The 26,419-nt window shown below is 59.4% G+C and overlaps 4 protein-coding genes across 9 annotated transcripts; 2 read left to right on the forward strand and 2 right to left on the reverse strand.

Annotated features, from left to right (window-relative positions):
- Positions 1-2,403: 2,403 nt before the first annotated feature.
- Positions 2,404-7,290, reverse strand: LOC104480606 (ectoderm-neural cortex protein 1). Of its 3 annotated transcripts, none has more exons than XM_086767400.1 (3): positions 7,159-7,290; positions 3,981-5,794; positions 2,404-2,998 (listed from the first exon to the last, which is right to left on the reverse strand). In XM_086767400.1, exon 2 carries the CDS (start codon positions 5,777-5,779, stop codon positions 4,010-4,012), a length of 1,770 nt encoding a protein of 589 aa, XP_086623526.1. In that variant the 5' UTR covers positions 5,780-5,794; positions 7,159-7,290; the 3' UTR covers positions 2,404-2,998; positions 3,981-4,009. The 3 variants fall into 3 exon arrangements, with proteins under 3 accessions (XP_086623526.1, XP_086623524.1, XP_086623527.1); XM_086767398.1 differs by having other exon boundaries at positions 7,153-7,284; XM_086767401.1 differs by lacking the exon at positions 7,159-7,290 and adding an exon at positions 6,012-6,132.
- Positions 7,291-7,381: 91 nt separating this feature from the next.
- On the reverse strand, positions 7,382-9,513 carry PEX11G (peroxisomal biogenesis factor 11 gamma). The gene is made up of 5 exons (XM_086767406.1): positions 9,379-9,513; positions 9,113-9,301; positions 8,851-9,029; positions 8,619-8,669; positions 7,382-8,515 (listed from the first exon to the last, which is right to left on the reverse strand). Exons 1-5 carry the CDS (start codon positions 9,442-9,444, stop codon positions 8,290-8,292), a joined length of 711 nt encoding a protein of 236 aa, XP_086623532.1. The 5' UTR covers positions 9,445-9,513; the 3' UTR covers positions 7,382-8,289.
- Positions 9,514-9,549: 36 nt separating this feature from the next.
- On the forward strand, positions 9,550-15,080 carry SAXO5 (stabilizer of axonemal microtubules 5). 2 transcript variants are annotated; one of them, XR_015261167.1, is made up of 8 exons: positions 9,550-10,084; positions 10,584-10,687; positions 10,874-10,968; positions 11,060-11,175; positions 12,037-12,158; positions 12,358-12,698; positions 13,521-13,606; positions 14,147-14,196. XR_015261167.1 is itself a non-coding variant. In XM_086767405.1 (8 exons), exons 1-8 carry the CDS (start codon positions 9,562-9,564, stop codon positions 14,333-14,335), a joined length of 1,437 nt encoding a protein of 478 aa, XP_086623531.1. In that variant the 5' UTR covers positions 9,550-9,561; the 3' UTR covers positions 14,336-15,080. The 2 variants fall into 2 exon arrangements, 1 of the variants encoding a protein (XP_086623531.1); XM_086767405.1 differs by having other exon boundaries at positions 12,358-12,559; positions 14,147-15,080.
- A 275-nt stretch (positions 15,081-15,355) lies between these two features.
- On the forward strand, positions 15,356-25,137 carry ARRDC2 (arrestin domain containing 2). 3 transcript variants are annotated; one of them, XM_086767404.1, is made up of 8 exons: positions 15,356-15,909; positions 21,450-21,516; positions 21,661-21,808; positions 22,150-22,252; positions 22,475-22,731; positions 23,059-23,218; positions 23,498-23,649; positions 23,735-25,137. In XM_086767404.1, exons 1-8 carry the CDS (start codon positions 15,645-15,647, stop codon positions 23,786-23,788), a joined length of 1,206 nt encoding a protein of 401 aa, XP_086623530.1. In that variant the 5' UTR covers positions 15,356-15,644; the 3' UTR covers positions 23,789-25,137. The 3 variants fall into 3 exon arrangements, with proteins under 3 accessions (XP_086623530.1, XP_086623528.1, XP_010119904.2); XM_086767402.1 differs by lacking the exon at positions 15,356-15,909 and adding an exon at positions 20,086-20,448; XM_010121602.2 differs by lacking the exon at positions 15,356-15,909 and having other exon boundaries at positions 21,143-21,516.
- The last annotated feature ends 1,282 nt before the right edge of the window (positions 25,138-26,419 follow it).

Raw genomic sequence — 26,419 nt, forward strand, 5'->3', positions numbered from 1 at the left:
ACATTTGAAGTCATGGGCAAAATCACGACGCGCGTAGTTAGTGCTTTGTTTTTCCTGGGCTGCCAGGGACTGTCACTGTACTCGGGTTCCTCGCTAGATGTGTGGTAGCTGCACTGCAGAACCTTTGAATGAACCTGAACCACATCCAGTCTGAGCCAGAAAAGGGAATTTCTCAGTTACTGCTGCGCTCTTTTTTTTTTTTTTTTTTTTTTTTTAATTAGCAGCACTGGCCCTCCGCAGTGGAGAAGGGAGAAAGGCTCTGTGCTGCCGTGGCACTCTGGCAGCGGGGGCTGAGCAGAACGCAGCTCCCAGCGCAAGAAGCAGTGCATTTCACTTAAAATCAAGGCTGGCTGGGTATCTCACGGCCGGGAGGGAGGCGGCTCCGTCTGCTGCTGTATTTCTCTGGCTCCGGTGGCTGGCAGGCTTTGTGTGAGAAGAGGAACGTCCCGTGGGAGAGCGATGGCAGGCTTGCATTGTTTTGGCTGTGAGCCTGGTGATGCCCCTGTGTGTTGCCTCTTCCAGCTGTGGGCTGGGGTTTAGCTCCTGCAGCTGGGGGAGTGCAGCCCCGAAGCGGGGTTCTGGGCCAGGAGGAGAGGTCTGGGTTTGAGCTATGCTGAGATTCTAAATTAACTCTGTTAATTCAGGAGGATTTCTGTCCCAGTAACCAAATTAACCCCTAAACTAAATTCACCTACAGCCCCGTTGGCCTAAATCTTCTGGGCCCAGCATTGAAGTGGAGATTGGATGGATGCATGGAAATGTCAAACTGGGAAAACAGGTCTGCTGGGAGGATGACAAGCATGCAAGAGAAGAAGGTGTCTAGTTTTCCCCAGGGCTGCTCCCCACCGTGCCCGGAGCTGGTTCCTGCCAGGAGGAGGTGGAGCTGCAGGAACAGCACGGGGCTTTCTGCCAGACGAGGGAGGATGGAGGTGATGAAATGCAGCCCTGGCCGGCTTTGTTGCCAGCAGCGGGGAGCCGCTACGGAGCAGCCAAGCCCAGGTGTGCTTGAAGTGCCGGTTTTCCCTGCGAGGCAGTTAGCTGTAAGTAGAGTTTGACATGAGGAAACAACTCGCAGACGCCTGCAAAGGCTTCAGCAGCAGGGCCACTCGCTCCCCGAGCTGAAAAGGCTGCGAGCCTGGCTCAGATAACATCCCAGCGCCGGGAGCGGGCGGCAGACAGAGACCCGTGTTGCTAGAAGCGACTTTGTCCCTGGTGCAAAAGGCGGATGTGGCTGGGAGCCAACCTTTATTGCTTGGCAGCATAAATAAAACAGCTGCTGCTCAAATGGCCGCAAACCTCCGCTCCTCTGGCTTGCTGAGCAAAGCTGGACTTTGTCCGGCCCTCACAAATAGCTGTAGGGGTAATAAAGGTGAAGCAGCTCCCTGCTTGCTTACAGGGATGGAGAGGCTTCCTGCTGGCTTCTAGTCCCATGTCCCGCGCGGTGACTCTCCCCTGGCCCACGAGCTTGCCTGCCCGCGCTCGCGTGTGCGAGGCACGGCCAAGCTGGGAGCTGCCCCGCGCTCCAGCTGCCGGATGGTTGGACTCAATGATCTTAAAAGTTTTTTTTCTTTTTCCCCAACCTAAATGATTCTGTAATTCCGTGCTGCTGCCCGTGGGGCTCCAGGCTGGGTTTGCAGAGCAGGCCGTGGGCTGAGCTCCCTGCAGCCTGCTGCACGAGCCTCCCCTTGGGCTCAGCAAGCGATGGAGAGGTGGCACAGCGAGGGTGAAGGAAAAAAGGCCCAGCCTTCGCGCTGAAAATGGCAGAGGCATCAGAAAACAGGATGGAAATGAAGTCAGTTCATCTGCTTTAGCCACCAGCAGCAGGACAGCTTTCTTCCTTGTAGTCTCGCCAGTTCTTGCCTACACTAGCAGCTAGGAAGGGTTGTGACATTGATTTATTTAACTCTGAAATTGAATAACGGCTCACACCCAAACCACGCTGCTGTGGTGAGGCAGTTGGTTGTACCTCCAATGCCCGTTTCCTCTGACCGTGCCGATTCCTCTCGTACCTCCCACCCTTAACGGAGCTTTTCCTTCCCACCCACTGCCCCCACCGTCACCTGCAGCAGGGCCCGGAGCACGCAGCCCTCGGGGAGAGACGCGACAGCGCTTTCCTCCGTTCGTGTTGGCGGTGAGGAAACCCAGCTCCGCAGAGGGTGACCAGGTAAGGGCAGAGAACAGCTTAATCTTTGGAGTTCTAGAGAGAGCTGTGTGTCCTTCCAAGCTGGAAGGCAGTACAGAACCTTTCCTAAATCCTGTGTCACAAAGATGTAGGAAGATCTGAGCCCTCTCTGGCTGATCCTCTTAGCCAGGGAATGCTCTTTGCTGTTTTGCTGGACGTTATTTCAGGGATGGGCTGGGAAAACTTGCAGCTTAAGCATATAGAACAGGCAAAGGCCGCGGTGGATTTTATTCAGATTTATTGAAGCAGCTCCAGGCTGAGTAATAAACACACACAACTGCTGTATAAAAAAAAAAAAAATCATGTACAGAACCAGCCCGTGGGCAAAATACTGTCATGTGTTAAGACATTTCAGGCACCTGCCTCTGGCGCTGCCCACATTCCGAATCGCAGCAGACAGCAGCGCAGTCCAGAGCCTGTCGCCAGTTACTTAGGAGCCTCCTTTGTCCTTTCTAGTAAATTGTCACTTAAAACAAAATATTCAATGAAAGAAGTAAAAAATATTCCTCTGATTCCTGCTCTGAGATCACACGAGTGAGGAGAAAACTCCGAAACCTTTTGCCATCTCAAGGGACAGCCCAAGCTGCCAGCCCAAGGAGGTCCCTCCGTGCCCGTCCCCTCCCTGGGCTGAACGCTTACAGGAGCGGTGCAAAGCCAAAGCTGTGCCGCCGTGAGCCCTGCTCATGCTCGCGAGATCCACGCAGCGGCTGGCACCCAGTTGGCAGACTTGCTAGGTAGGAGGAGGCGCTCCCGCTGCCCGTGTCTCCTGTCGGGACGCTCGGTGAAGTCAGACGCTGGCAGAATCAGGTGCGAAACCTGTAGTGCAGAAGAGAATAGCATGAGATCAGTGTGCAGCAAACCTGAGAACGCTCGCCCAGGCCTCAAAACCTCCAGCGCTGCTCCTGTGGAGTGAGTGACTGCTGCTCCTTTCCCTCTACACCCTTTAATTCGCTATAGGTACGGCAGGAGAATTTATTACATTAAACAAGTTCATTTGGGTAATACATCTCTTGCAAGGGGGGAAAAAAAAAGCGCAGGGATCTGTGAATCACTGGCATCTTTTCTGCCAAGAGCCTTTAGAAAGGTTTAATTCCAGCCGCAAGTTTTTAAAAAGTTAATCGCTCCGTAGCAGGAAAGAAATGGCACGAAAAGGACACCAGAGAATAATTAGAAGCGGAGAAACCCTGTGCTTGTATGTAGACAGGGCTTGTCTTACACATGCAATTACCAACCATTCTGGGACTAAATCCCAGCTGTAATCTTGTTCTGGCACCGGCTCGCAGCCCTCACGTCCCACAAGACATTCGGGTGCCACTAGCAGATTAAGGCTGGCACCAGGAGGAGGAGGGGGGCCGTGCTAAAAGCAGCAGCCAGTCCCCCGTGGCACCGCACAGTCTATCCCCGCTCCCGCAGACGGCCTGCCCGTGAACGAAACCATCCACTCCGCGAGCTCTCTGTACCAGTGACAACACCCGGTCGTCCTCGCAGAGAGCACTCCCCAAAATCTCTGCGTAGGCCGAGACGCAGTGGAAGGGCTGAGATGCCAGGTGAAGCGTTTTGTTATTGGCACTCATCATCTTCTCCCCGCAGTTTCAGCACCTAAAGAGATGTTCTCTCTCCCGCAGGGTTTTCGATCCCAAACTGCCCGCCTGGAAACGCGGTTCCGGAGCCGATGCTCGCGCGACATTGTTCTCTAGGACAACTCCAGGCCGGCTCCACGTGCGTCTGCCCCTCAGGGTTTAACCCGCGTGCAGCGCAGTTTTAGAGCAGAGCTCTGGGCTGACCCGCAACTATTTACCTTCCAGGTCCTTCGCCCCGCGCGGTGCCTCAGGCAGACAGGTACTTCCAGGTGCTGACAAAGGCGGTGGGGATGAGGGAATACGGCACCGTCGTGACGCTGCTCCAGGTGTCCGACGATGGGTCGTAACAGTCCAGCGTTTTGCAGCGCTGAGCCCCGCAGTAGCCCCCCACCACGTACAGTCTGTTACCCGACGTGACGGCGCGGCAGCTGATGCGCTTGGCGGTGACATCCCCAAATTTGGACCACTGGTAGGTGTCACTGTGGAAGCGGTAAGCGGAGCTGGCGGAGAATTCCGTGTCCCCGCCGATGACAATGATGTGGCTGCCCACCACGGCGGCAGCCGTGTACCGCCAAGGCTGGGGGCAGCTGGCGGGCACCGTCCAGCGATTCTGGCAGGGGTCGAAGCACTGCACCTTGGGCAGCTTCTCCTGGTTGGCGCTGGTGCCACCAAAAACAAACAGCTTCATCTTGGCTCCCACCACGGCGGCGTTGCTTACGCCCTCTCGGAGAGGAGCCACCAAGGACCACTTGTCCAGCTGCGGGTCGTAGTGTTCGACTTGCTTGAGGGACACGGAGGGAGAGGCCGGGAAGGCGCCGCTCACCGCTGTGTGACCCCCCACCACGTACAGACAGTGGTCCAGCTCAGCGGAGCCGTGCCCGAACCGCGCCACCAGCATGGGAGCAGCTTTGGCCCACTCGTCGTGGAGGGTGTCGTAAACCCAGACGTCCTTGGAGGCGCCGTTCTCGGAGCCTTTGCCGCCGGTGATGTACACTTTGCAGCCGATGGCGCAGGCGCTGCACTCTTTCCGAGGGCTCGGGATGTCGGCACGGGGAATGATCTCACTGGTTTTATGATCCAGCATATAAATTTTGTCGCACATGAAGGTCTGGCCACCGAGCAGCAACAGGGCCTGGCTGACCTTGCGGGGTCGGGCACAGCACCCCGTCACGAGGCCGTCGTTTTGCAGGATCTTCATTTTGCACCGCACGGCGTCAGCCACGATCTCCTCTCCCAGCTTGTGGCTGGTCACCAGCTTCTCACAGGCCACCTGCTTCCGCAGGTAGGACTCGGGCAGGAGGGCCAGGCGGACGGAGCGCAGCAACTCTGGCAGAACTTCATGGCGTCGGGGCAAATCGTACCGGATCCAACCTATAACGGCTTCGTAGACCAGCGTCTCATCCTCCACCTCCAGCTCCTCGCTCTCCACCAGCTCCAGCAGCTTGTCTTTGGGCAGCCGGAGGAAATCCTCGGTCTTGCAGAGCGAGGTGAAGTTGGCCAACGCCATCCTCCAGGACAGCTCCAGCAGCCGCTCGCAGCAGTGGGCGTCGGACAGCAGCAGCATGTTCAAGCAGTTCCCGGGGTAGAGGTTCTTCTCCAGAAAATCGGCCGAAGCATCTCGAATGTCCTGAAACTGCAGCATGTCCCCCGCCTCCAGCAAGGACTCCGCGTTCTCCTCGTTAATCAGCACGCGGGCCGAGTAAGCGTAGTCCAGCAGCAGCTCCAGCACCTCGGGGTGGAGGGAATCGTGGAAGTTGACTTCGGCGTCTCGGCTCTCCTTCAGGCCCCCGCTGAACATGGCCTCGAAGTAGCGGCTGCAGGAGGCCAGGACGGCGCGGTGGCAGTGGAAGGCCCGGTTCCCCGCCCGCAGCACCGCGTCGGTGAAGAGGTGGCGTTTGCGGAGCAGGTTGAGGTGGGTGAGGAGGCTGTCGGCGTGGCCCGGTTTGTGGAAAAGGTGGATGTTCATGGAGCCGGAGCTCGAGCGGGATTTTCGGTTCTCGTGGCTGCTGACGGACATGCTGGCGAGGTTGCTCTGGAAGGGAAAAGCGCGGAGAGTCAGCGCGGGCGGAGCGGCAGCGCGGTCACCGGGGCCCCGGACCGGCGCAGCGGGAGCGAGGAGCCCGGCCGGTAAGGCGAGCCCGGGCGGGGCCGTCCCGGAGCAAACGCGGGCGCAGGGCGCGGCCCCGCGCAGTACCGGGATAGAGGGCTGGGGTGGGGGGGGGGGGGAGATGCGCGCTCCCGCAGCTCACCGACGCTCGCTCGCTGCCCTGCGCGCTCTGCCGCCGCCCGCTCTGCCGCCGCTCCCCGCCGCGTGGCCGCCCCGCCGCCGGCCCCGCCTCCTCCCCCGACGCGACGCGGCGCAGCAGCCAATCAGCGGCCGCAGCGCTCTCAGCGCGTTCTTTTGTGAATGGGAGCCGGGGCCGGGCGTGCGCATGCGCCGCTCCTTAACTCCTTGCTGCCCGGCGGCGGCGGCGGCGGCTCCGTGTGCCCCCCCCGCTCGCTTCCAGCGCCCCCCCCGGGGGCAGCGGCTCCGCTCCCTCCCGCAGCACGGCTCGGGCGGCCGTTAGCAGCCGAAAAGCGGCCGAGCCGGCGCTCACAAAGCTGGGGGGGGGGGGCCGTGCGGGGGGGGCAGGGCTGCGAGCTGCAATCAGCAGCTCCCGGCCTTTGGATCCCGGCGTGCTGACAAAGGGAGGTCACGGCCGGAACGAACCGTCCCTGCTCAGCAAATGTTTTCCTGCGCGGGGTAAAAGCGGGAGCTGAGCCGGGCTGACGGCCACAGCAGAAAACAAGAGGGGAAAAAAAAAAAAAAAAACAAACCAAAGAAAACCAACAGATTTTGAGAGGAGGGGGTCTGCCCGCGTGAGGCCTTGTGCTAAAAAAGGAGCGAGTGCCGCCCTGGACAGCCAGCAGCTTAAACATTCTGCGTCAGTGGGGACCAAAAAAAAAAGACAAATTTCGAAATTCTGGATTAGATTTTGCTTTATCTTGGCACGTTTCGGTTTGTCCCGCGCTTCGCCAGCTGTAATTTAAAAGCGCTTGGTGAGGCAGCGGGTGAAGCAAACGCACTCGGAGCGGTTCACAGCATCCCTCCTCCGCCTTAAAATTAAAAGCCTGCTGTGGAATTTTACTAATTTGGCATCGGAGTTGTGTGTAGTTGGTTTTGGTTTTTTTCTTTAAATGGCTTTAGCTACGCCTTGTCCCGTACTGAGCAGGCGGGCGCTGCAGGAGTGTTTAGGGGGGTTAAGAGATAAAACCGGATTTCTTATTAAAAACCCCTAAACTGCAGCAGGACCCGGCCGCTCCGCCCCGTCGGGCACAAGACCCGCAGCGCAACTAGAGGAAAATCAAGAGTCTTTTCCAGATAACCCTCGCCCACGCTCCGAGCTGTACCAAAACCGGGAGGTCTGACACCAAATTCCCAGCGCAGCCGGTCCCCCGCGGCACCTCGCGGGGCAGAGGTCCAGATAAATGCGGAGGGGACGGGGCGAAGGAGCAGGAGCGCCGACGGGAAGCTGCAGCCACCGCGGCGCAAACGCTGTCGCCCAGGCGTTCTTCGGAGCTTTCTAGAACCAGCTACGGAACGTTTGCCCAGTTATCACAAAGAATTATCACTCAAGGCCACCTTTGAAGCATTTGTCTCGTTTATTATTGGCACCGCCTAGAAATAACCGTAAAACTCGTCTTGGCATTGGTTTGATTGGTCCTTTGAAGGGTGATTAACAAATTTGCTAGGTTTTTTTTGGTGTTTTTTTTTTTTTACAGTCCCGTGGCTGCTGCCGAAGCCCGGCGGAAGAGCTCCACCCGGTGGCTTCTCATAACGGCGCAGCTGGAGGCTCAGCGCCGCTGCTGGTTTGCCTAAACTTCCAGTATTTCTCCTTAAACGAGCAGGACGGACTAGAAGGCGGCTTCGCAAGGCACTGCTTACACCTACTACTTCTTCTCGCCTCCAAAAAACCCACAACCGTCACAAACAAAATCACGCAACGACCTCCCCCTCCGCTGACGGCTCCTGCTCGCGCCCGGCTCCGACGCCGAAACCACCTGCCGGAGAAAGTTCCAGGATACCGGTCGCCTCCCCGGTTCAGAGGGGGCACCGAGCGCTGAGCCGCAGCTCAGACTCGCAGGATCTGTCCCCTGGAGGTTTCGTGTGACAGAACTGCGGCCGTGTCCCTGCCTAACGCTGACTTTGCGCTCGTTTCGGTGACGGCGAAGACCGGAGGGTGGCATTTGTCTTTCGGGACAGAGGAAGGAAGGATGGAAGTGACTTTTTTTTCCCCCCTCTATTTTACCAATCCTGGGAGATTTATTGATTTTCAGAGGATTCTCCTGAAAGATTTCTCCGATCAAGAGTGATAAAAATCATGAACTGCAAACAATCCTGTTTGAAATAAGAGTTCTTGGCTACAGCCCCACTTACAGGACGCGTGGAATTGCAATCAGTGACACCCGCAAAAGTTAAAACGTACCCTGCCTCAGGAAACGCACTTTTACCACGTGAAAATCGGGCCCCTGAGGCTTACTTATGGTTTACACAGCTTCAGAATTTCTTCCTCTAGCTGCCTGGTAGATACCGATGAGGGAAGATATGGTCCCCAGGAGACCCACTGACCACGCAGGAAGGCGTCCAGCCCAGAGAAACCCCGCAGGCAGCCAGTGGATCGCGTTGGCGAGGTCTGCCGCGTCTGTGAGGATGCTCAGAACCTCAGCCTGCACTCGGGCTTTCGTTTCCTTTCGACTCAGAGGCGGAGAAGCGCTGTTGGAAGGAAAAGAATGTACTCATAATTAGCGATGGCTCGCAAACGAAGACAGGGGCGTTTGGGTGAAGTTAGCTGGATAGCCGAGGAGGGAGAGCGTACCGCTTGTGCTGCTGCAGCTTCCTCCTTAACCGGAACAAGATTCTCAGGGATCTGGAAACAAGACAACAGAGTTCTAGAGCTGCCAAGGGGAGGTTTTTTCACTACCCCTAACCACATCCACGAGGAAAAGCACCCTTCTGCGGACGAGAGGGTCCTTCATTTCCGCCTGATGACAGGGAACGCGGTTCCTTCCCTGCCCGTCTCCTTCCCACCGGAGCCCAGCCAGCCGTACCGCAGGATGCCCAGCAGCAGGGAGAAGGCCCAGAGCGCCGTGCTCAGAGTCCACCACTTCTGAGAGCTGACGCGGATGATGCCGGCGTCGGCCACCCACGCCACGTGTTCGCAGGGGTAGTAGAGCTGGTTGGCCAGGTTGCAGAGCACCGACAGCCCCCGCACCAGGCCGTCCTCGTCCTACGGGGAGCACGGGGGGAAAGGCCTTGACGCCCGCAGCGCGGCCAGGGAGCCTCCGGCGCACCCCCGCGCCCCGCGCTCACCTTGGGGCCCAGCCCGTAGCCGCAGCTGTAGCTGAGCATGGCGAAGTCGTCGAAGAGACGCAGGGCGGTGCGGCAGGCGCTCAGCTGGGCCGACACGGCCAGGAGGCTCCCGGGCAGCCCCGATGGCTGGGCCTCCGACCCCGCCAGCGCCCCGCCCGCCAGCTGACAGCCATAGCAGAGAGTGCGGACCTGCGGAGGCACAGCCCCGGTGAGGGCCCGGCCGTGCCGGCGGGACAGGGCCCCGCCGGGCCGCCCCCGCCACTCACCAGCCGGTCGCGGCCGCGGTGGGTCTCCAACGCGGCGACCAGGCCGCCGAACGCGCCCGCCGCCATAGCAACGCTTTCGGGATGTGACGTCAGGGCGCGGCGCGGGGCTTGCCGGGAAGGTGGCGAACCCGTCGCCGTGGCAACGCGGCCTAGTGGCTACCGACGCCTCCCGCTTCCTCGGCGATGGCGGCGAGTGTGGTGGCGGCTATCCCGGCCCCCCTCACGGGCCTTCCCTTCCTGAAGGCGTCCCACTTTCGGCTGGGGAATGAGGGCTGGGCGCCGGCAAGCAGCCGTCAGTCGTTTTCTCACAGCCAGTTCCCCCCGTTCCGGGGGTTTCACCGGCCGCCGCCGGCGCCACAGCCCCGCAGCGGGCAGTTGCTGAGCTCGGCTGGCGGTGGCGGCGGGGAAACCTGCTCGGAAACTCGCTGGGCGTTTCCGGCGAAGTCCCCGCAGCCGGTGGCCCCGTTTCTTCCCATGGACTCGTGCGTCCGCATGCACGCGGACCCCCGCATCCACACCCTGGGCTCGGTGATGAGGGAGAGCTTCTGTCCCCACACCCCCGTTCGGAGACCCACCCCGCCCACCATCAACAAATGGAAGGATGATGTTCCTTGTGGAGACAGAGAGAAAATAAGGCCCCCTCCGTCGCTCTATACCTGCTCGTACCCGGCACACGAGGCCCAGCCCGCGGCCAGGCTGCACAGGGGTGAGCTGTTTTACAGAGCGGTCTGTTCCCTACAGACCTTCCCCGTGTCCTCGGTGCCGTGCAGGCTTCCGGGGGCGGCTTGGCTCAGAGTCATGCTGCCAGCAATTAAGGCTGTTAGAACTACTTGGATATTTTGCTTTCTCTTTTTATAGCTGAGTAGATCAACGTGATGCTCATAAAACAGGTTAATGGCATTAACTAGAGCCACTGCCAGCCAAGCAGCGCAGCCTTCCCAGCTGTCTTCGGCGCTTGCTGTATCCTCAGATGCTGCAGTTTTCACGCTGCGTCCGCCTTCTGCAGTGTTGCAGCTCACCTTACTGCAATCTGGTGTCAACTCCTTTGCCATTTCGTTATACGAAATAGATTCAGGAATACTAAAACGCTAAAAAAGCAGCTGCCTCGAGATCGCAGCTTCAATGTCGTTAATATTTCTTTACAAAGCTAAACAGAGCGTTTTGAGAAATAACACCGATCATTTCTCCCTCTGGCCGTTTGGCAGGATGTGTTTCCAATATTAAAGAGGATGGACAATCCTACTACGACACTTCTTACCAAGCAGAGTTTAAGGGTGAACGGGCTCCGCCTGCGAAGCCAAAGGAGAAGGTAACAGCGTGGTTCTGGGGAGGGCCAAGACACAGTGAGAGGGCAGCACGTTGCCACGTTGAGTTCTGTCCTGAAAGGGGGGGTGGTCTGTGCAAGTGAAAACCCACTGGATGGGAAGACAGAGAGGGGAAACAAAGGGGTTGTGCTTTAAGCGGCTGTTCTGTAGCTCTCTTGGCTTCTCTTCAGCACCTGCCTCCTATTCAATTTGGGGATCCCAGAAGCAGTGCGTCCGTGAGCGAGCAGAAACATGCCTACAGTGCCCCAGGCAAGAGGACACACAGGTACGAGCAGGAGAACGTGACGGGCATCCCCTGGAACTGCTTTTTCTGACGAACATTGCTATTGAAGCAGCTCATATCTGGTATCTTGCAGAGCCTACGACAAGGAACACACTGCCGCCCAGATCCGCCGCACGAACATGCAGCTGGGGGATGGTTGCACCAGATTCTGCACCTCGACGTCCGAGTTCTTCCCAGTGCGCCGTCCAGGTAGGGTCGGTCTGTGACACGTGTACAGACCACCGCGGAGGTGTACAGCCAGCGGAACAGTAGGTTGTATCACGTGGCTTCAGTTATATATTTATAGACAAAGATACAATGCGTTTATATAACGTGTATCGTTTCAGATTTTAAATGGTTTTTAGTTTTTGTGTGCTCAGCATCAGTGTCAGCCCCGTGAGGCTCAGTTTCACCCTCACCCCACCTCCCTGGCAGGTTAAATAGAATCATAGAACCATAGAATGGGTTGGGTTGGGAGGGACCATGAAAGCCCACCCAGTCCAACCCCCCTGCCAGGAGCAGGGACATCTCCAACCACATCAGGTTGCTCAGAGCCCCGGCCAACCTGGCCTGGAATGTTTCCAGGGATGGGGCATCCACCGCCTCTCTGGGCAACCTGGGACACTGCTCTACAACCCTCAGTGTAAAAAAATTTTTCCTACTATCTGATCTGAATCTGCCTCCCTCTGTTTTGAAACCATCGCCCCTCGTCCTGTCACAACAGGCCCTACTGAAGAGTCTCTCCCCACCTTCCCTGCAGCCCCCTTTGGGCACTGGGAGCCGCTCTCAGCTCTCCCCGGAGCCTCCTCTTCTCCAGGCTGAACAGCCCCAGCTCTCTCAGCCTGGCCTCACAGCAGAGCTGCTCCAGCCCTCTCAGCATCTGCGTGGCCTCCTCTGGACCCTCTCCAACAGCTCCACGTCCTTCTGATGCTGGGGGCTCCAGAACTGGACACAGTACTCCAGTATAGTGGTATTCATGCCTGGGCTTTACTGGGTGAGGAGAAGCTGTTGTAGCTACAGATTGTTCAGAGATCGGAGCGCTCTGACATCCTTCACTCTTGCTTTTGCCAGAGCCTGTGACGACTGTCCATCCAAACAGAAACCTCTCATCCATCCCCAGAGGCGATGAAGACCCTGAGAGAAATCGAGCCTTGGCAAGAACTACTACTACCCAGCTGCTCTCCTACCCAGAGGTCTGTCCCCAGCTTTGCTCTGCGGCTGTTTCTCGAGGGAGACCCTCTCTTTTTTTACCTACGCTGTTCTGGCACCTCACGCCGATGCCGTTGTCCCTTCTCTCCTCCTCGCTCCGGTCTGCGCAGAGCGCAGTGTGCAATAGGGCGCCTTTCCCAGCTGCAGCCTGCTTCCGTTAAAGCCAGCTCTCGTTTTCTCCAGGCTGACAGGTGGAACCTCGCGCCGAAGCCGCGCGTGGAGGTGCAGAGGAACCAAAGCAATTTCTGCTTGGGAAACAAGTGTTCAGGCTCCCAGTTCTTCAGCACAACGCAGCAGGCAGACTATCGGCCGCCCCACCAGAGCCAGAGGGTGACGGCAGACAGCAAGAGCCACTGCGAGAGCCACATGCCCTTCGACTACCACGGTAAGGCCACGTTGCTCGGACCGTCGCGGTGCCAGGTGAAGCCTGCTGAGGATTTCCCGGCTCTGTGCGAGGGACGGCGATGCCTGGTGCTCTGGGAAAGGAGGCAGCCCGGATGTCGTGGGCTGGAGATGGCAGGAAGGCAGTGGTGCAGCGTCGTGTCTGTAGTAAAATGAGATTGTTACCCCAAAACCAAGCAGGGCAGCCATGCTCAGCCCCATGCCTGCTGCTGCTGCTTCTCACAGCGACTGATAATCTCAGGCACCTTCACCTCCCCAAATGGCATCTGACTTACCAGCCACCCTGACGCCTGTGCCAGCCGCAGGCCTTCACTGCCATCATACAGCGATGTTTCGCATATTCGGGTGACATAAACCATTTCTGGGACATGAACCAGTGGTTTGATCTTTCTCCCTTGCTACATTTGTTTTTCAGAAGTTGTTTTGCGTTTGTATTTGGGAGGAAGGAAAGGATTTCTATCAAAACCCTTATGCAACCTCAGGAAGGGATGTGGTTAGAGCTGGTCATGGAAGGTATTAACCAAATCCTCCTCTGACGTCGCCTCCTGTTTCTGGTGGCCAGTACTCTGCAGCGAAGAGGGAGGCCCCTTCATGACGTGTAGCTGGTTCTAAGCCATTTGTTTTACTAAATGTGGAACAGATCACAGTTGAATTGAGCTTTTCCTTGGCCCCAGACTTCTGGAGCAGCTCCATAACTAGCATATGGAGTGATATTCCTGTAACTGCCATGTGAATTTCTTCATTTACCTCCTCACCCTGAGAATTGTTTTCTGTCTGGGCAAAGGTTTTCAGCAAAGTGCTGACGGCAAAGCCTGTCCTTTCCTCTCATTAATGGAAACACACGCAAATCTGTGACTGCCAGTCAAACTGCCAAGCTTTTCTGACATTGCCTCCTAATCTACTGACTTGAATTGACTTTTTATTTCAATTCCACCTGTCCGCAGATGAAAGTTATGTCACAACCACGCAGGCCATGCTGGTCCCACACGGACAGCAGAAAGGACGACTCCCGGAAGACAGGCTGCAGGAGGTACAGCCTTCATGGGCTTGGATTTGCCACGGGGTGGCTTGGGGAAGCGGGAAGCGAAGCTGTAGCCTCCCCATTAACGTCTTCAGGTTTGGTGTGTGCTCTTGAGCCAGCTGAGATGGGACAGCTGCACACCAAGTCCTGTCTGCCTCCAGTCTCAAGTAAATGCTCTGTGGGGAGCAGAGTCGTAGCTGAGAAAAATCTGTGAAGGGAGAGGACGGACAGTCAGCCAAATCCCTAAGCCAAGGAACGCTGGAGGGAGGGGGAAAGTGATTCTGGTCCCCCCTAGAGGATCAGAGGAGGAAAACTGGCATGGCTAGAGGTGTCCAGCCAGGGTAAACGTCGCTTTGCACCACCAGCAGAGAAGGCTGTGCGTCTCCCAGAGAGAGAGGATGCAAGCGGGCACAGCCTGCAGCTGCCCAGAGGGGTGACCCTTCATGCAGCAACACGGGGCTCAGATGTAGGGACTGCCAGGTTCCGCGTTACCGCCTGCCTCTTCCCCAGCCCTGTCCCCACATGCTGGCAGCTTTTCTCTCTCCTCAGTTGAAATCCTCACACCTGGACCTACCCTGGAAGGCGCAGGACGTCTTCAGGACTGAGCAGAAAGATGCGTTCACGCCCAAGTCCAGAGGCCCAGCAGCAATCCCAAAGGCAAGCTCCAAAGTGAGCTGCGTCCCCATAGGCACCCTGAAAAAATACCATCCCCAGAGGAAGGTGCTCTTCGCAGCGTGATCTCCCTTCTTCGGTGACCGCCCCATATTTCCTGCGCTGTGGACTGCCCACGTGTTGTGTTACCCGTTAGTTGTTCTGGTGCCCTGCTCTCAGCCCGTTTGTTTGTTATTAGAGGGAGCATTTATTTCACGAGTTGAACGAGGACACAAAAAGTTGTTGTTACAGAAAGAATAAACTGGGAGATTAGCCCAAAGACGTGGGTGACACATCTGTCTGGACTGCGAGACCCACCGAGCGCCTCTGAGCAGGCGCTGGGGCAGGAGGAAGCAGGTAGGGTAGGGAGAAGCTTGGAGAAAGGGCAAGAGATCAGAAGCAAAGTGAGCGGCACGTCAGGACTATGTGTGGGCTGGAATATTCCCTTATTTTCTGTTTGGATTTTGGTGTCAAGGTCTGGAGCCAAAGGTCAGTGCGCAGTAGGGCAGAGGCAGCCCCCCCCAGCCGATGACGAGTGGGCTGTTTTCCTAGAGGCCAGCTGTGTGTTTTTGTCGAGCTGATGGCTCACGTGGGTTTCCTGCGTGCTGAGCTTGCACTAACTCTGTTTGGGATCCAGGTGTTTTGAAGAGGGATCTGCCTGGGCCGGCCAGCCCCATCCCTTGGGAGGCCAAGCCAGCAGGGTCACTTTTATGTGACCCCGAGGTTGCGTTGCCACCTTAGCTACCGCAGAAACAGCCACGCTTCACTGGGGATCACTGGTGAACGTCACCCTTTTGGTGGAACCAGCTGGCGGGGGAGCTGTTGCTGGGAGGTCACTTTCTTTTTCACGGGGAATTTGAAGCAACTTCAGACACAGAAAGTAAAACTGGCTTTTAGGGTAAGGATCTTTGCTTTCTAAACGCCCAGGAACGCCTGATCTGGGAAAGCCAAAGAGCCTTTGATTCCCCCAGCGGCGTGAAATCTGCCAGCACAGTTGGTGGTGCGTGACCCCTCCCTGCCGATGGAGCTGCCGGCACGTACCAGTTGCACGTCGACTCTGTCTGTGACTCAGAGATAAGACAAAGTCGCGTTATTTCTCGATCGGTTTAAAAACACGTCACTCGTCTCTGCGGCCCCGTCCTCGGCACGGCGTCAGCCTCGCACACATGAGGTCAACACTAAAGCATCACTGCAAAACAGGGTCTCGGTCCAACCCTGGAGAAGATTAGGCCTGCAGGGTTGGGCCAGTTAGGGGCAGGGATAAATTAGGGGATCTCAGCGTAGCCTTTGCTCTTTCCTCCCTTCCCTGGAGGGCTATACAGCTGCCTGTCCCGCTCGCCTCAGCCTGGGCAGGGTCCAGCCTCCTGGCGCTGCTGGATAAGCGGGGCCAGGAGCGATGCAGCCCCTGGGATGCGTGCGGAGCTTGGCGGTGGAGCTGGAGGACGGGCAAGTGTGGGGCGCCTACCGCAGCGGGGAGCTGCTGCACGGCCGGGTGCAGCTGGAGCTGCGCGCCACGCTACGGCTACGGGCGCTGGAGGTGTACGCTCGCGGACGTGCCGTCGCGCACTGGCTGGAGAGCCGCAGCGTGGGGCTCAACACCGTCTACCGTGACTACACAGCCTACCAGACCTTCCTGTACCGCCGCTGCCAGCTCGTCCCCGGTAAGGCTGGGGCGTGGGGGTGGTTCTCTGCGCGGGGCGTTGGGTTGGGACCCCCTTGGACTGCAGGCATCCCCTCTGGGAGGACCTCTGCCCTGGTGCGTGCTTGGCAACGCGAGCTGGGTTGTCCCTCTCGGAAACCCTCTTCTCTGCTGCTGGTTTCTAGGAGGCTGCCGGCAAACTCGGGGCTGGTGAGCACGAAAGAGTTGTGGCTTTTGTTCTGTTTGCGCAGGGAAGTGCAAATAGAAGTGTCTGCTCACAAGTGTGGAAAGAGCACTTAGTAGTTCAGTAAATATTTGTTTTCAGTTTCCTGATGCTGGAACCGCATGCCCAGCTGGCACGTTGCTTAGATCTACTGCGAGAGGACAAGCTGCTTGAATTCTTTGTGTGGCTGGGATGAGATGATCCAGAGCTGAGGGATATGGGACAGCTCAGCTGTCCATCCCCTCATTAACTCTGTCTTTTCTTAGGAAAGTGCACGTCTTTTATCCTCCCGACAATGACAGCGTTACAGTCATAGCTCTGCGGGTCCCTCGCCCCTTTTCCCCGCTTCTGGTGGCCCCGTGACACGGTGCTGTGTGCTGTCCAGCCCCGGAGGTGGCCGTAGGACTTCACTGATGCTGAGGGCATTTCATTGTGTGGGTGGCCAAGTGCAACCTAAAAAAAGTCACGCCAGCCCTCGCTGGCAAACGTAGAGGTCGCGGGAGGGAACTGGAGTGATGGAAGGAGGACGTGAGCTGCCTTCCTGGAGGTGTTCTCGTCTCTGGGCTGCGCTGGGGGGTCATATTCTCTGTTTCGGGATGGCTGCACCTTGCCGTCTGCTCCAAACACCTGCATTACGCTGGAGCTTCTGTCTTGTGACAGTGGCTTTTCCGTGCATGGCCCCTTTGCAGCTGCGGCTGTGCCAAGGGTCCCAATGACAATTAAGGAGGCGGGAGAAGCCCTCGCCCTGAGCTCCAGTGGAGAAGGTCCTGAGCGCTTGGTCGCTGCAGTGTTTGGATGGTGGCCGTGTTAGCTGTGAGGTTACAGGGTGAGCTTTACTCCCCATTATCGCTGCGGGAAATGTCTGTAGGGAAGCCACAAGCCGCTGCAAGCATGTTTGGATTTTGCTGCTGGGATTGTGTACGATAGAAGCCCCGGGAGCCGCCCGCAGAAGGGCGCTGGGCCAGGGGCTGGAGGAGCTGCGTGAGCCGCTCGGCCTCGCCAGCGCCCTGCACTCCTGTAGCTTGGAGCCGATGGTTTCTGGCCGTCACTTATCGCACTGGGAGAGCTGAACTGGGCTCCCTGGGGAGCAGAGAGCCCCGCCAGAACTTGTGGGCTGGGATTTTATTGTCTCTGTACGCAGATTCCTTTTCTGCTTTGTGAGAGGGACACGGGCGCGTGATCACAAGAACATTTTAAGGGAGTGAAGGCTGTGGGCTGTGGAGAAGAGCAGTTCTGCAGCCAAAATCGCTTCCTTTGGATCCCGCTGGGTCCTGCTCTGTCCCGCCGTCCCCAACGGCAGCGTCAGGACCTTCCTGCTGTCAGCTGGCGAGAGGCTGCCGAAAACGTGCCATCACCCAAAAATCCCTGTGGCTGCTCCCTTCTTGTTGCTTCTCGATGAGATCAGCTGTGTCTGCGTGGTGTTTAAAAAACGCGAGGTTTGTCATGGTAACGGGGCAGCGCAGAGGAGGGAAGCTAGGCAGAGATAAGAGCCCTTCTGCTCTCCCCTGAGCCGTGAGTTTATCTGCAGTTTCTTGGCAGGGCGGTGAGCGCTGGCACCGGGGTGCTGTGCTGTGAGACAAGAAAAGAGGGTGAAAGGAGGATGTTGGGACTGCGTGGCAGGGCCGTGAAATGTGCTTTGTCTAATCGTCTCAGGCAGGAAGAGAGGGAAGGACGGGGGTTAATGGGCAAAGGCAAGGTGAGGAAAGCCCTGGACTCTTCTGCAGGAGGTGATGTGAGAGAGCCCTGGGAAACGGAACCGCTTTTTGTGCAGTGATGCCTCCGGTCCGAGGGGCCCGCAGCACTCCCCAGAGGTGCAGGTCCTGCCCCGCCGAGAGGCAAACATCTAGGAGTCATTTTATTTTCATGGAGACATCCAGGAAAGTTATGGCACGTCAGCTAGGAGCACATCGGGGCTCCCGTTCCGTTGTGCGGCGGCCCCGGGCCAGCACCCTAATCCTCGTACATACGCAACACTCGCAAATCCGGCAGGGACGGAGCTTATTCCTCAGGCCGGGAGCGTGCGCTTGTGCAAGGCTCTGCGTTGTCCCGTCTTGTTCCGATATTGGGTCAGGGCAGAGCTGCTGACGCGCCTTTTTACCTGCTGCCTTCCCCTCTCTCTGGCTTTCCCGGGGCCCTCCGGGATCAGTGAGGAGAAGCCACCGGGTCCCTGCGGTGGGTCAGGAAAGGAGAAGCCCCTCTGGGCTGGATGTCAGCTCCTGCTGGGACCGGCTTAAGCCTGGCCAGACTCTAGATGGGGCTGAAGAGTTGGAGATCTATCCCGCGGCGAGCCTGGCCTGTGTTTTAGTTGGGTTTGGGCACCCAGGAGCGTTCTTGAATGGAAAGGCCTCGGCTGTGGTCCCACAGCCCCTGCATCCGGCGATCCCCAGAGAGACGAGAGACCCTCTCCCATCGCCGGGGTCCCAAAGAGGTCAGAGAGGGGCTTCCTGCCCCACGCGGAGGCAAGGAGAGGGGTAGCTGCGGCCGTCTCATGTGGCTGAGACAGGAGGGCGGCTTGCAGAGATTCTCATCCCGTGGGCGAAGGCTGAGTCACGGGCGGAGGGGCGTGTGCCGACGGGCAGGAGGGGGAAGATGCCAAGCGCAGGATGGAGCTGCCTCGGCCCGGCCAAGGCTCCAGCCCCTCTCAGAGCCCCGCCACCTCTACTGTCACCGAACATCGCAGCGGGGACACCAGGCGCCTTCCCAGAGCTGCCCTCACCAGTTAACTCATGCTGTGACGTGCCTGCCTTCCTTCTTCCCCTCTCCCTTCGCAGCGTTTGCTATGATTCATCTTTGCTTGTGGCAGCAAATGGTCGCGCACGTAAAATAAACCACGGTCCCCTTCCCTCGGGGAGGGAGGCAGGCAGTTCCAGTTAGGCTTTGGAGGCAGCTCAAGCTCTGCAAGGCTTCAGCCTCGCTCATGTTCGGTGCCTGAGATCAGCCCAGTTCAGCACAGCGGGTCCTGCCCAGCGTGACTAGGAGCAACTCAAAAATCCTCAAAAATTTGGCGACCAAATGCTGAGTAACATTTTTCATGCCTCTCTTGTCTTCTCCTCAGCCCTTGCCCGGGGTGCTTTGCAAACGTGACAATCGTGATTAAAGTAGAAGTTTCTAAGACTGCATTAACCCTTTGGGGGTGTCTAGACCCCTTTTTTCTCCCTTTTACATCATCTCCGGGTGCTGCCGACGGCGGTGTCCGCCCTGAGAATCACCGGTTCCCGGTTTTCGTGCTTTTACCCCCGCTGCGCCCCAGCAGCCGCAGATGCAGCCGACGGAGCGAGCCCCCGCGCTGCGCCTGCCCCCGCGGGCGCGATTTGTCGCCACGCCACACGAACCCCAGCACGAGCCGGTAGAAAACCGGTGCTCTCCTGGTTAAAAAGCGCAGGGGAGATGTGTCGCTCGCTCAGCGATTGCACGGGCTGAACCGGAGCCAGGTCTGGATTTCTCAGAAAAAGCGAAGCCGCGTCCCAGACCAGTTTTCCCTTCGTCGCCAGTTGGCCCGGCCACACCGCGCGAGGAGCCGCGATCCGGTTGCGGCCTGTTCCGACCCCTGGGAATGGCTCTTGGGAAAGGGAAGATGGGGGTCCACGTGCAGCGAGGCCTTCGCCTGTGGGAATGGGAACGAAATGGGGGGCTGCTCCGCGTGGGACATCCCCCTGGGGCCGTGGGGTCCGGCCGGTGCCGGGACAGGGACGGGAGCGCAGGAGGGGGGGCTGGGGGGGCACACTGAGCAACACCGCACCAGACACGCGGGGCTCACGCCTCACACACGCGTGTCCGGTCCCCGCGAGCCACCCCGCTCCGGGACGTCCCGGCGCGGCGTGGCGTGAGGACGGGACCCGCACCCCCCCGCGCCAACACCCCACCCTCCCACGGAGCCGGGAAGAGGCGGGGGGAGGCCGGCCCGCACATGCTCCCTGCCTTGTTTTGCAGGGCCCGGCGGGGCCGCCCCGTCCCGTCCCGTCCCGCCCCGCCCCGCCGGGGCCGCCCCCGGCAGCGCCGGGCACTTAAAGCGCGGGGCGAGCGGCGGCGGGGGCGTTGCGCGGTGCCGCAGGGACCCCGCCATGATCTTCGATCGCCTGAAGCGGTTCCTCATCGTGCTGGAGGGGACGGAGCGGGAGGCCCCCGCCGCCTTCAGCCCCGGGCAGGCGGTGTCGGGCCGGGTGGTGCTGGAGCTGGCGGCGGCGGCGCGGCTGGGCGCCCTGAGGCTGCGGGCGGTGGGCGCTGCCCGCGTCCACTGGACCGAGTCCCGCAGCGCCGGCTCCAGCACCGCCTACACGCAGAGCTACAGCGACCGGGTGGAATTCCTCAGCCACCGCGACACCCTGCTGGCACCCCCAGGTACGGCACCCACCCGCGGGTGGGCTGCGGGGGCTGAAACGGGGGGCGTGAGACAGCCCGGGGCGCCCCGGCTGCTGGGTGCTGCAGACACCCCAGCCAGATGAAATCTGGGTGCGTGGCAAAGCTTGGGACACACCAACCAGCTGAAATTTGGGTGCCTGGCATGTCCCCAGCTGCTGGGTGCACGACACCCCAGCCAGCTGAAATCTGGGTGCCTGACAAAGCTTGGGGCACCCCAGCCAACTGAAATCTGGGTGCATGGGACACCTCAGCTGCTGGGTGCTGCAGACACCCCAGCCGGCTGAAATTTGGGTGCCTGGCAAAGCTTGGGACACCCTAACCAGCTGAAATTTGGGTGCCTGGGACACCCCCGTTGCTGGGTGCTGCAGACACCCCAGCCAGCTGAAATTTGGGTGCATGACTGCCTTAAGGTCTGGCGACCCTGGGGGCTGGGTGCACAGGACCCCCGCAGACACCTCGAATGCTGAGTGCACCCCTCGCAGCCAGACCCTGGTGCTGTGCCGGGCACCCCGGTGAGGGTCTGGCCCCACGCAAGACCCCTCCTTTTGCCGTGGACACTCCCTGGCAGGGAAGCGGCGTTGGAAAACCCCTGCGGAGGTCCGGGAGCTTGCTTTGGGCAGAGGGGGTTGGACCGGGTGATACCCAGAGGTCCCCTCGGACCCCGGCCGCTCTGCGCAGCGCAGGCAGAATGGGGGTGCAAAGCCTGGGGGGCACGGGGGGGCTTGGCCGAGCACCTCCGGGCTGTCTCTCCTGGGCTGCAGCGCGGGGTGAAGCTGCCCGGTGTCCCCGGGTTGCGCGTGCCTGGAGACACGTGGAGAGCAGAGGGTGCCCAGCTCTCGTGTCGCGGCTGCGCCGGTTGAACCCTGGCAGTATTCCTGGGGTGCCCTTTTGCTGGGTGCTGTACGTCCCCGCCGCTGGTTTGCTTGGGGAGGAAGCTCTGCGGGAGGGAGATAATCGTCTTAAATTTGTTTTCCCCGCAGACAATGGCGAGGTCACTGTCCTGCAGGCAGGAAGGCACGAGTTCCCCTTCACCTTCCAGCTCCCCGAGTAAGCTGATGTTTTTTGTTGCCTTGGTGCGAAGGGGGAGAGGAGCCGCTTGGCCCGTGACGCAGGTCCTGGGGGGCGCAGGACCCCTCGAGAGCGAGATTCTTTCGGCAGAGCCCTTCTGAACTCCTCATTGCTTACCCGCAGGACCCTGGCCACCTCCTTCGAGGGAAAGCACGGCAGCGTGCGCTACTGGGTGAAAGCCAAACTGCACAGACCCTGGTCCACGGTGAAGAAGGTGAAGAAGGAGTTCACTGTGATCGAACCCATCGACATCAACACGCCTGCGCTGCTGGTGAGCCCCCCCCTGCTCCGCCTCGGGGCAGCAGCATCCCAAACTTCCCCAGGAGGGCCACGGGGAAGGCATCTGCCTCCCCTCCGGCGTGGCAAGGCAGGCCTGATTTCCGGAGGGAATATTTGCCCCTCATAACTCGTGCCCTCCGGCGTTACCTGGACTGGACGGAGGTCACCTGTGCCTCTTAGTTTCTTGGAAACTTTAATGCATCGTGACAGCATCTTGCGTCCTGTATCTCAGAAGTGTCTGATGCTTCCCATCAGGTTCTCGGTGTGAGGGAGGTGCTTGCTCAGAATTTCATCCTTTCTTACTGAATAACTTAAATATTTCCCTTTCTCCAGGCTCCCCAGGCAGGTGCGAAGGAGAAACTTGCTCGTGCCTGGTACTGCAACCGTGGCCAGGTTTCTGTGACTGCCAAGATTGACCGAAAAGGCTACACCCCAGGTGAGACCACACGCTGGTGCCCTTGAACCAAAAATTTGAGAGCTTTAGCGGGTGTGCCCGATGTGGGTGCCCCCCTCGGAACGCGCTCCTGCTAGGTTAAACCTTGTGCTGGTGGTGCCAGAGAGCGCGGCCAGCCCCCGGTGATCCCGTGAGGGGATTCCTTGAGGGAGCTCCGGGCTCCGTCTGCCTCCTCTCCTCCAACACGTGCGTCTGTTTTGGTAGGCGAGGTCATCCCTATCTTTGCTGAGATCGACAACTGCACGAGCCGGGCGGTGGTGCCCAAGGCGGCCATCATCCAGACTCAGACCTTCATCGCTCGAGGCACCAAGAAGCAGAAGAAGTCGGTGGTGACCAGCATCGTCGGTGACTCCATTGCGGCGGGGAAGCGGGAAGTGTGGCACGGGCGGGCGCTGAAGATCCCGCCGGTGGGCCCGTCCATCCTCCAGTGCCGCATCATCCAGGTGGAATACTCCCTGAAGGTGAGGGACCTCGCGGGGAGCGCTGCGAGTGGCTCAGCTCCGCGTTGAGCCTTCCCCTTCTCGCCGGAGCTGTGCTCGTTGTGCCTGCTTTGGGCTGCTGCCGAGATTTTGGGGCTGGTGACTTGTACGGGGTCTCCGGTTCGTCCTGTGCCGCTGTGGCTGCTCTCCCCATTGCCGCTCGTGCAGGAGCATTTGCGTCTCCTGTTGCATCCTGCTGCAAGAATTCCCTCTTGGCCGGCTCTGGCCTTTGCTCTGGGGAGAGACCTGCTCCTCCAGACTGGGAAAACACCACCGGCTAAGCTTCCCTGCTGTCTCCTGGCTCCACAGGTTTGTGTGGATATTCCCGGGACGTCCAAGCTGCTCCTTGAACTGCCGCTTGTCATCGGAACCATCCCGCTGCACCCGTTCGGAAGCCGCACGTCCAGCGTCAGCAGCCAGTACAGTGTCAACCTGGACTGGCTGAGCAGCATCCCGGAGCAGCCGGAGGGTGAGCGTCTCCCTCTCCCCGGGATCCGTCTGGGTGTTCCGGACCCCCCTGCTCAACCCGTTGTGGATAGCGAGGGTCGGAGCGAGTTCTCAACCTTGTCTCCTGCTCCAGCTTTTGCTTTTTTACTTAATTTTTTGGCTGTAGTGCTGCATCTCCTGGGTTCCTTCCCCTGGGAACCGGGAGGGTTTGGGAAATGGTGGATTTGAAGCCCTTTTACGTGCGTGTGTCCCCGCAACGGCCAGCGTTTCCTGTTCCCTGACGGTTCTTTTCTCTCCTCAGCTCCCCCTGAATACTCGGCGGTCGTGTCCGGCCCGGAGGCCGAGCAGAGCCTGGCCCCGCCGTGCCGCAGTGAACTCGACGGCATCCTGGAAGGTCCCTTCTTCGCCTACATCCAGGAATTCCGCTTCCGGCCACCTCCGCTGTATTCAGAGGTAACAAATCCCCCTGTGCTGGGAGGGCTGGTGAAGGGGGCTGGGATGTGCCACTGAGATTTTTGACTCTGATTTTGGCTTGCAGATTGATCCAAACCCTCCTTCAGACAACATCCGTCCTCGCTGCATGACCTGTTGAGAGAAGCGCATCGGATGCGGTTGACGGCGCGGCGATCCCTTGGGATGAAAGCTTGCACCCTCACAGCGCTTCGGTCTGGAAACAGGAACGCGTTGGCCGTGAGACCAGAGCTCCTGCAGCGCCGAGAGCCCGGCTCTGCTCACTGCCCTCCGCTGCTCCTGTCGGGACCGTCCCACGGACCGACGGCACGCGTGGGGCCGTGGACTCGTGCGTGGTAGGAGAACACGTGGGACTCCGCTGTGTGGAGCGGCTCCGTGCGTGGTTGGGCAGGATGCGGAGGGTTAATAACTGCCCCGGGATTTGGGGTTCAAAGGGGGGATATTTGCTCTCCCCTTGCCTGCGGTGGCCTTGCTCTGGCAGCTCCTGTCATAGAAAGCAGGAGCTTGGAGGTATTTCTTGGAATTTCTGGAGAATCTTGCTCGGGGTTTGAGTCCCGTGGTGATGCAGGCGCAGCCCTTCTCCTGCGCTGGCTCACCAGGATTGCAGTTCCCTGCGGAAGTAAAAGGCCTTTTTCGGGCCGGATGAAGCAGGGGCTTTGTCCGCTGCTGATAACCTTTGCCACGAGCCTGCTGGTGCCCACAGGGGGAATGGTTTGTGCTGCTCTGCCGACACCGCCGAGGCTCCCACGGGCTGGTACCGGGGCACAGGACTCGGGGGACGGATTTACGATCTGTGGTGGCGTTTCGGTGCCGTTTACCAAGAACAGGAAAACTGGTTCCTGTGTGTCAGCGCCAGACGCTGCCCGATGTGCCGCTGCCTGCCCCGTGCTGGGGCTGAACACCAGCCCCCAAACCGCGGTACCACCGCGGGGGCGTTGGAGCTGCGGCTCCCGCGTGGCCGAGGAGACGAGAAGGAAGCCTGGTCCGAGGCTGCCACCAGCCACAGATGCTGATGGGGAGAGGTGGAGTGGAGACGAGTCCCTCGGGGCCGGGAGTCCTGCTCAGGATGAGCTTGGTCCTGCGCCCGGGGAGGGGTCGGTGGCCCCAGCGCGGTGAGGACACAGCGGGAACCCCAGGTGTTGCAGCAGGGACCGCTCAAGCGCGCGTGCCGGGGGCTGACCCCGCTCGCTGTGGCGTGACCTGAGCAGAATTTGGGTGCTGAGGACCTTTGCATTCCCTCACTGAGACAATCCTGCCCGCGGGGCTGCTCGCTTCCCCGCACACAACCGACGCCGGGCGTTGCCTTGGCCCCCGCGCTGGGGCCGCGCTCCGCTCGCTGGGGATTGCTCAGATGACTTTTGTGTTTGTATCTGTGAACACTTTTTGTAATGACCACTCTTGTCTCTGATTGTTCTTTTTGTATGACTTTTTGTTGGGGAATTTTGGCTTGAAATACATCCTTTAAACCCAGATGTTGCCTGGATATATATATTTTTTTTTTTTTTATTGCTCTCTTTCTGCTGGATCTGCTCACCGGCTCTGCCCACGCTTCACGTTGCCTGGAGCCGCTCGGCTCCTGCGGCTGTGGGGATGTTGGAGCGGGAGCGCTCCCTCCCCTCGCCTCGTCGGCCCGTGGGCACCCATCCACCCTGCACCCAGTCCTGCTCCGCACTGGGATTAACCGGGTCGCTTGGCCAGCGCTGCTCCCCCAGATTGGACCCTCGTCCTCGGGTGGATCCTCATCCTGCCTGGATGTCGGGCTCCCCCGGCAAGCTCTGAGCGATGCTCCGTGCTGTGCCTCCGGCTTCTCCGCCCCCGTGCAGGTTTGGCCCCCTTCCCGTTAGCAGGGCTGCGAGCGATCCTGTTGTGTTTTTCCGCACTCGCTTCCTATTTGTGTCCGGGCTGCTGGGGGACGGACGCTCTCCTCCATCCCCGGAGCCCGGCGGGGACGCGGCAGATCCAGCGAGGATCTAGCGTTCCCAAGGCAGGTTGGGATCAGCCCCGGGCCGAGAAGGCTGCTGCTGCGCAGGAGGAGCAGGAAGGCTCCCTCACCGGCTTCCCTGCGTTGCGGTTTGTTTTTTAGCAGCATTTCCGTGCTCCGTGTCTCCGCTGAGCGCAGCGAATCTTGGCGCGTGCGGAGCAGGGCTGGAGCTGGGGCTTTAGCCGTGTCCTCCACAGACTGTGCTGTTTAAAAATATTGCTGCTGGAATGCGATTTTTTTTTTTTTTTTCTTTTTTTCTTTTTTTTTTTTGTTGTTTACTGAGCGGCTCAGGGCCGTGGCCGTGTCGGAACACGTGCTCCCGCAGCGGGCCAGGCACCCGGCCGCAGCTCGGGAGATAAACTCGTCCTCGTGTTTGCCTGCGAGAGCCCGGTGCTCGTGCAGCCTTTATTCAAATCTGGTTTTTATTCGGCATCCCCGGTGCACCGAGTAATCTTCCTCGGAAGAGGATTAACCGGCCTCACAGTGAATGCGTTGGCGTCCCTGTTTGGGGAGACGCGTGCCCAGATCTGCCGCCGGCGGCTGCGGCGGTCGGCGCTGCGTGGCCTCGTGGTTCAGCTGCGCTGGGGCTTTTTGGTGACATCAAAGGGGGCACCAACGGCAAAGCCGCAACCCCCCCGAGAGAGGTGCCCCCGAAGGAAACCCTGTGATCGGCCCCCTCCAGCCAGCCTCCGCCACGCCGCCGCGCGGCACAAGGGAGCCATTCTGTGCCGGCAAGGCCAAACGGCAGGGACAGCCGGGGGCTGCCGGTCA

This window comes from Chlamydotis macqueenii, chromosome 26 (assembly GCF_036417535.1).
Source record: "Chlamydotis macqueenii isolate bChlMac1 chromosome 26, bChlMac1.mat, whole genome shotgun sequence".
NCBI classification, from domain to species: domain Eukaryota; kingdom Metazoa; phylum Chordata; class Aves; order Otidiformes; family Otididae; genus Chlamydotis; species Chlamydotis macqueenii.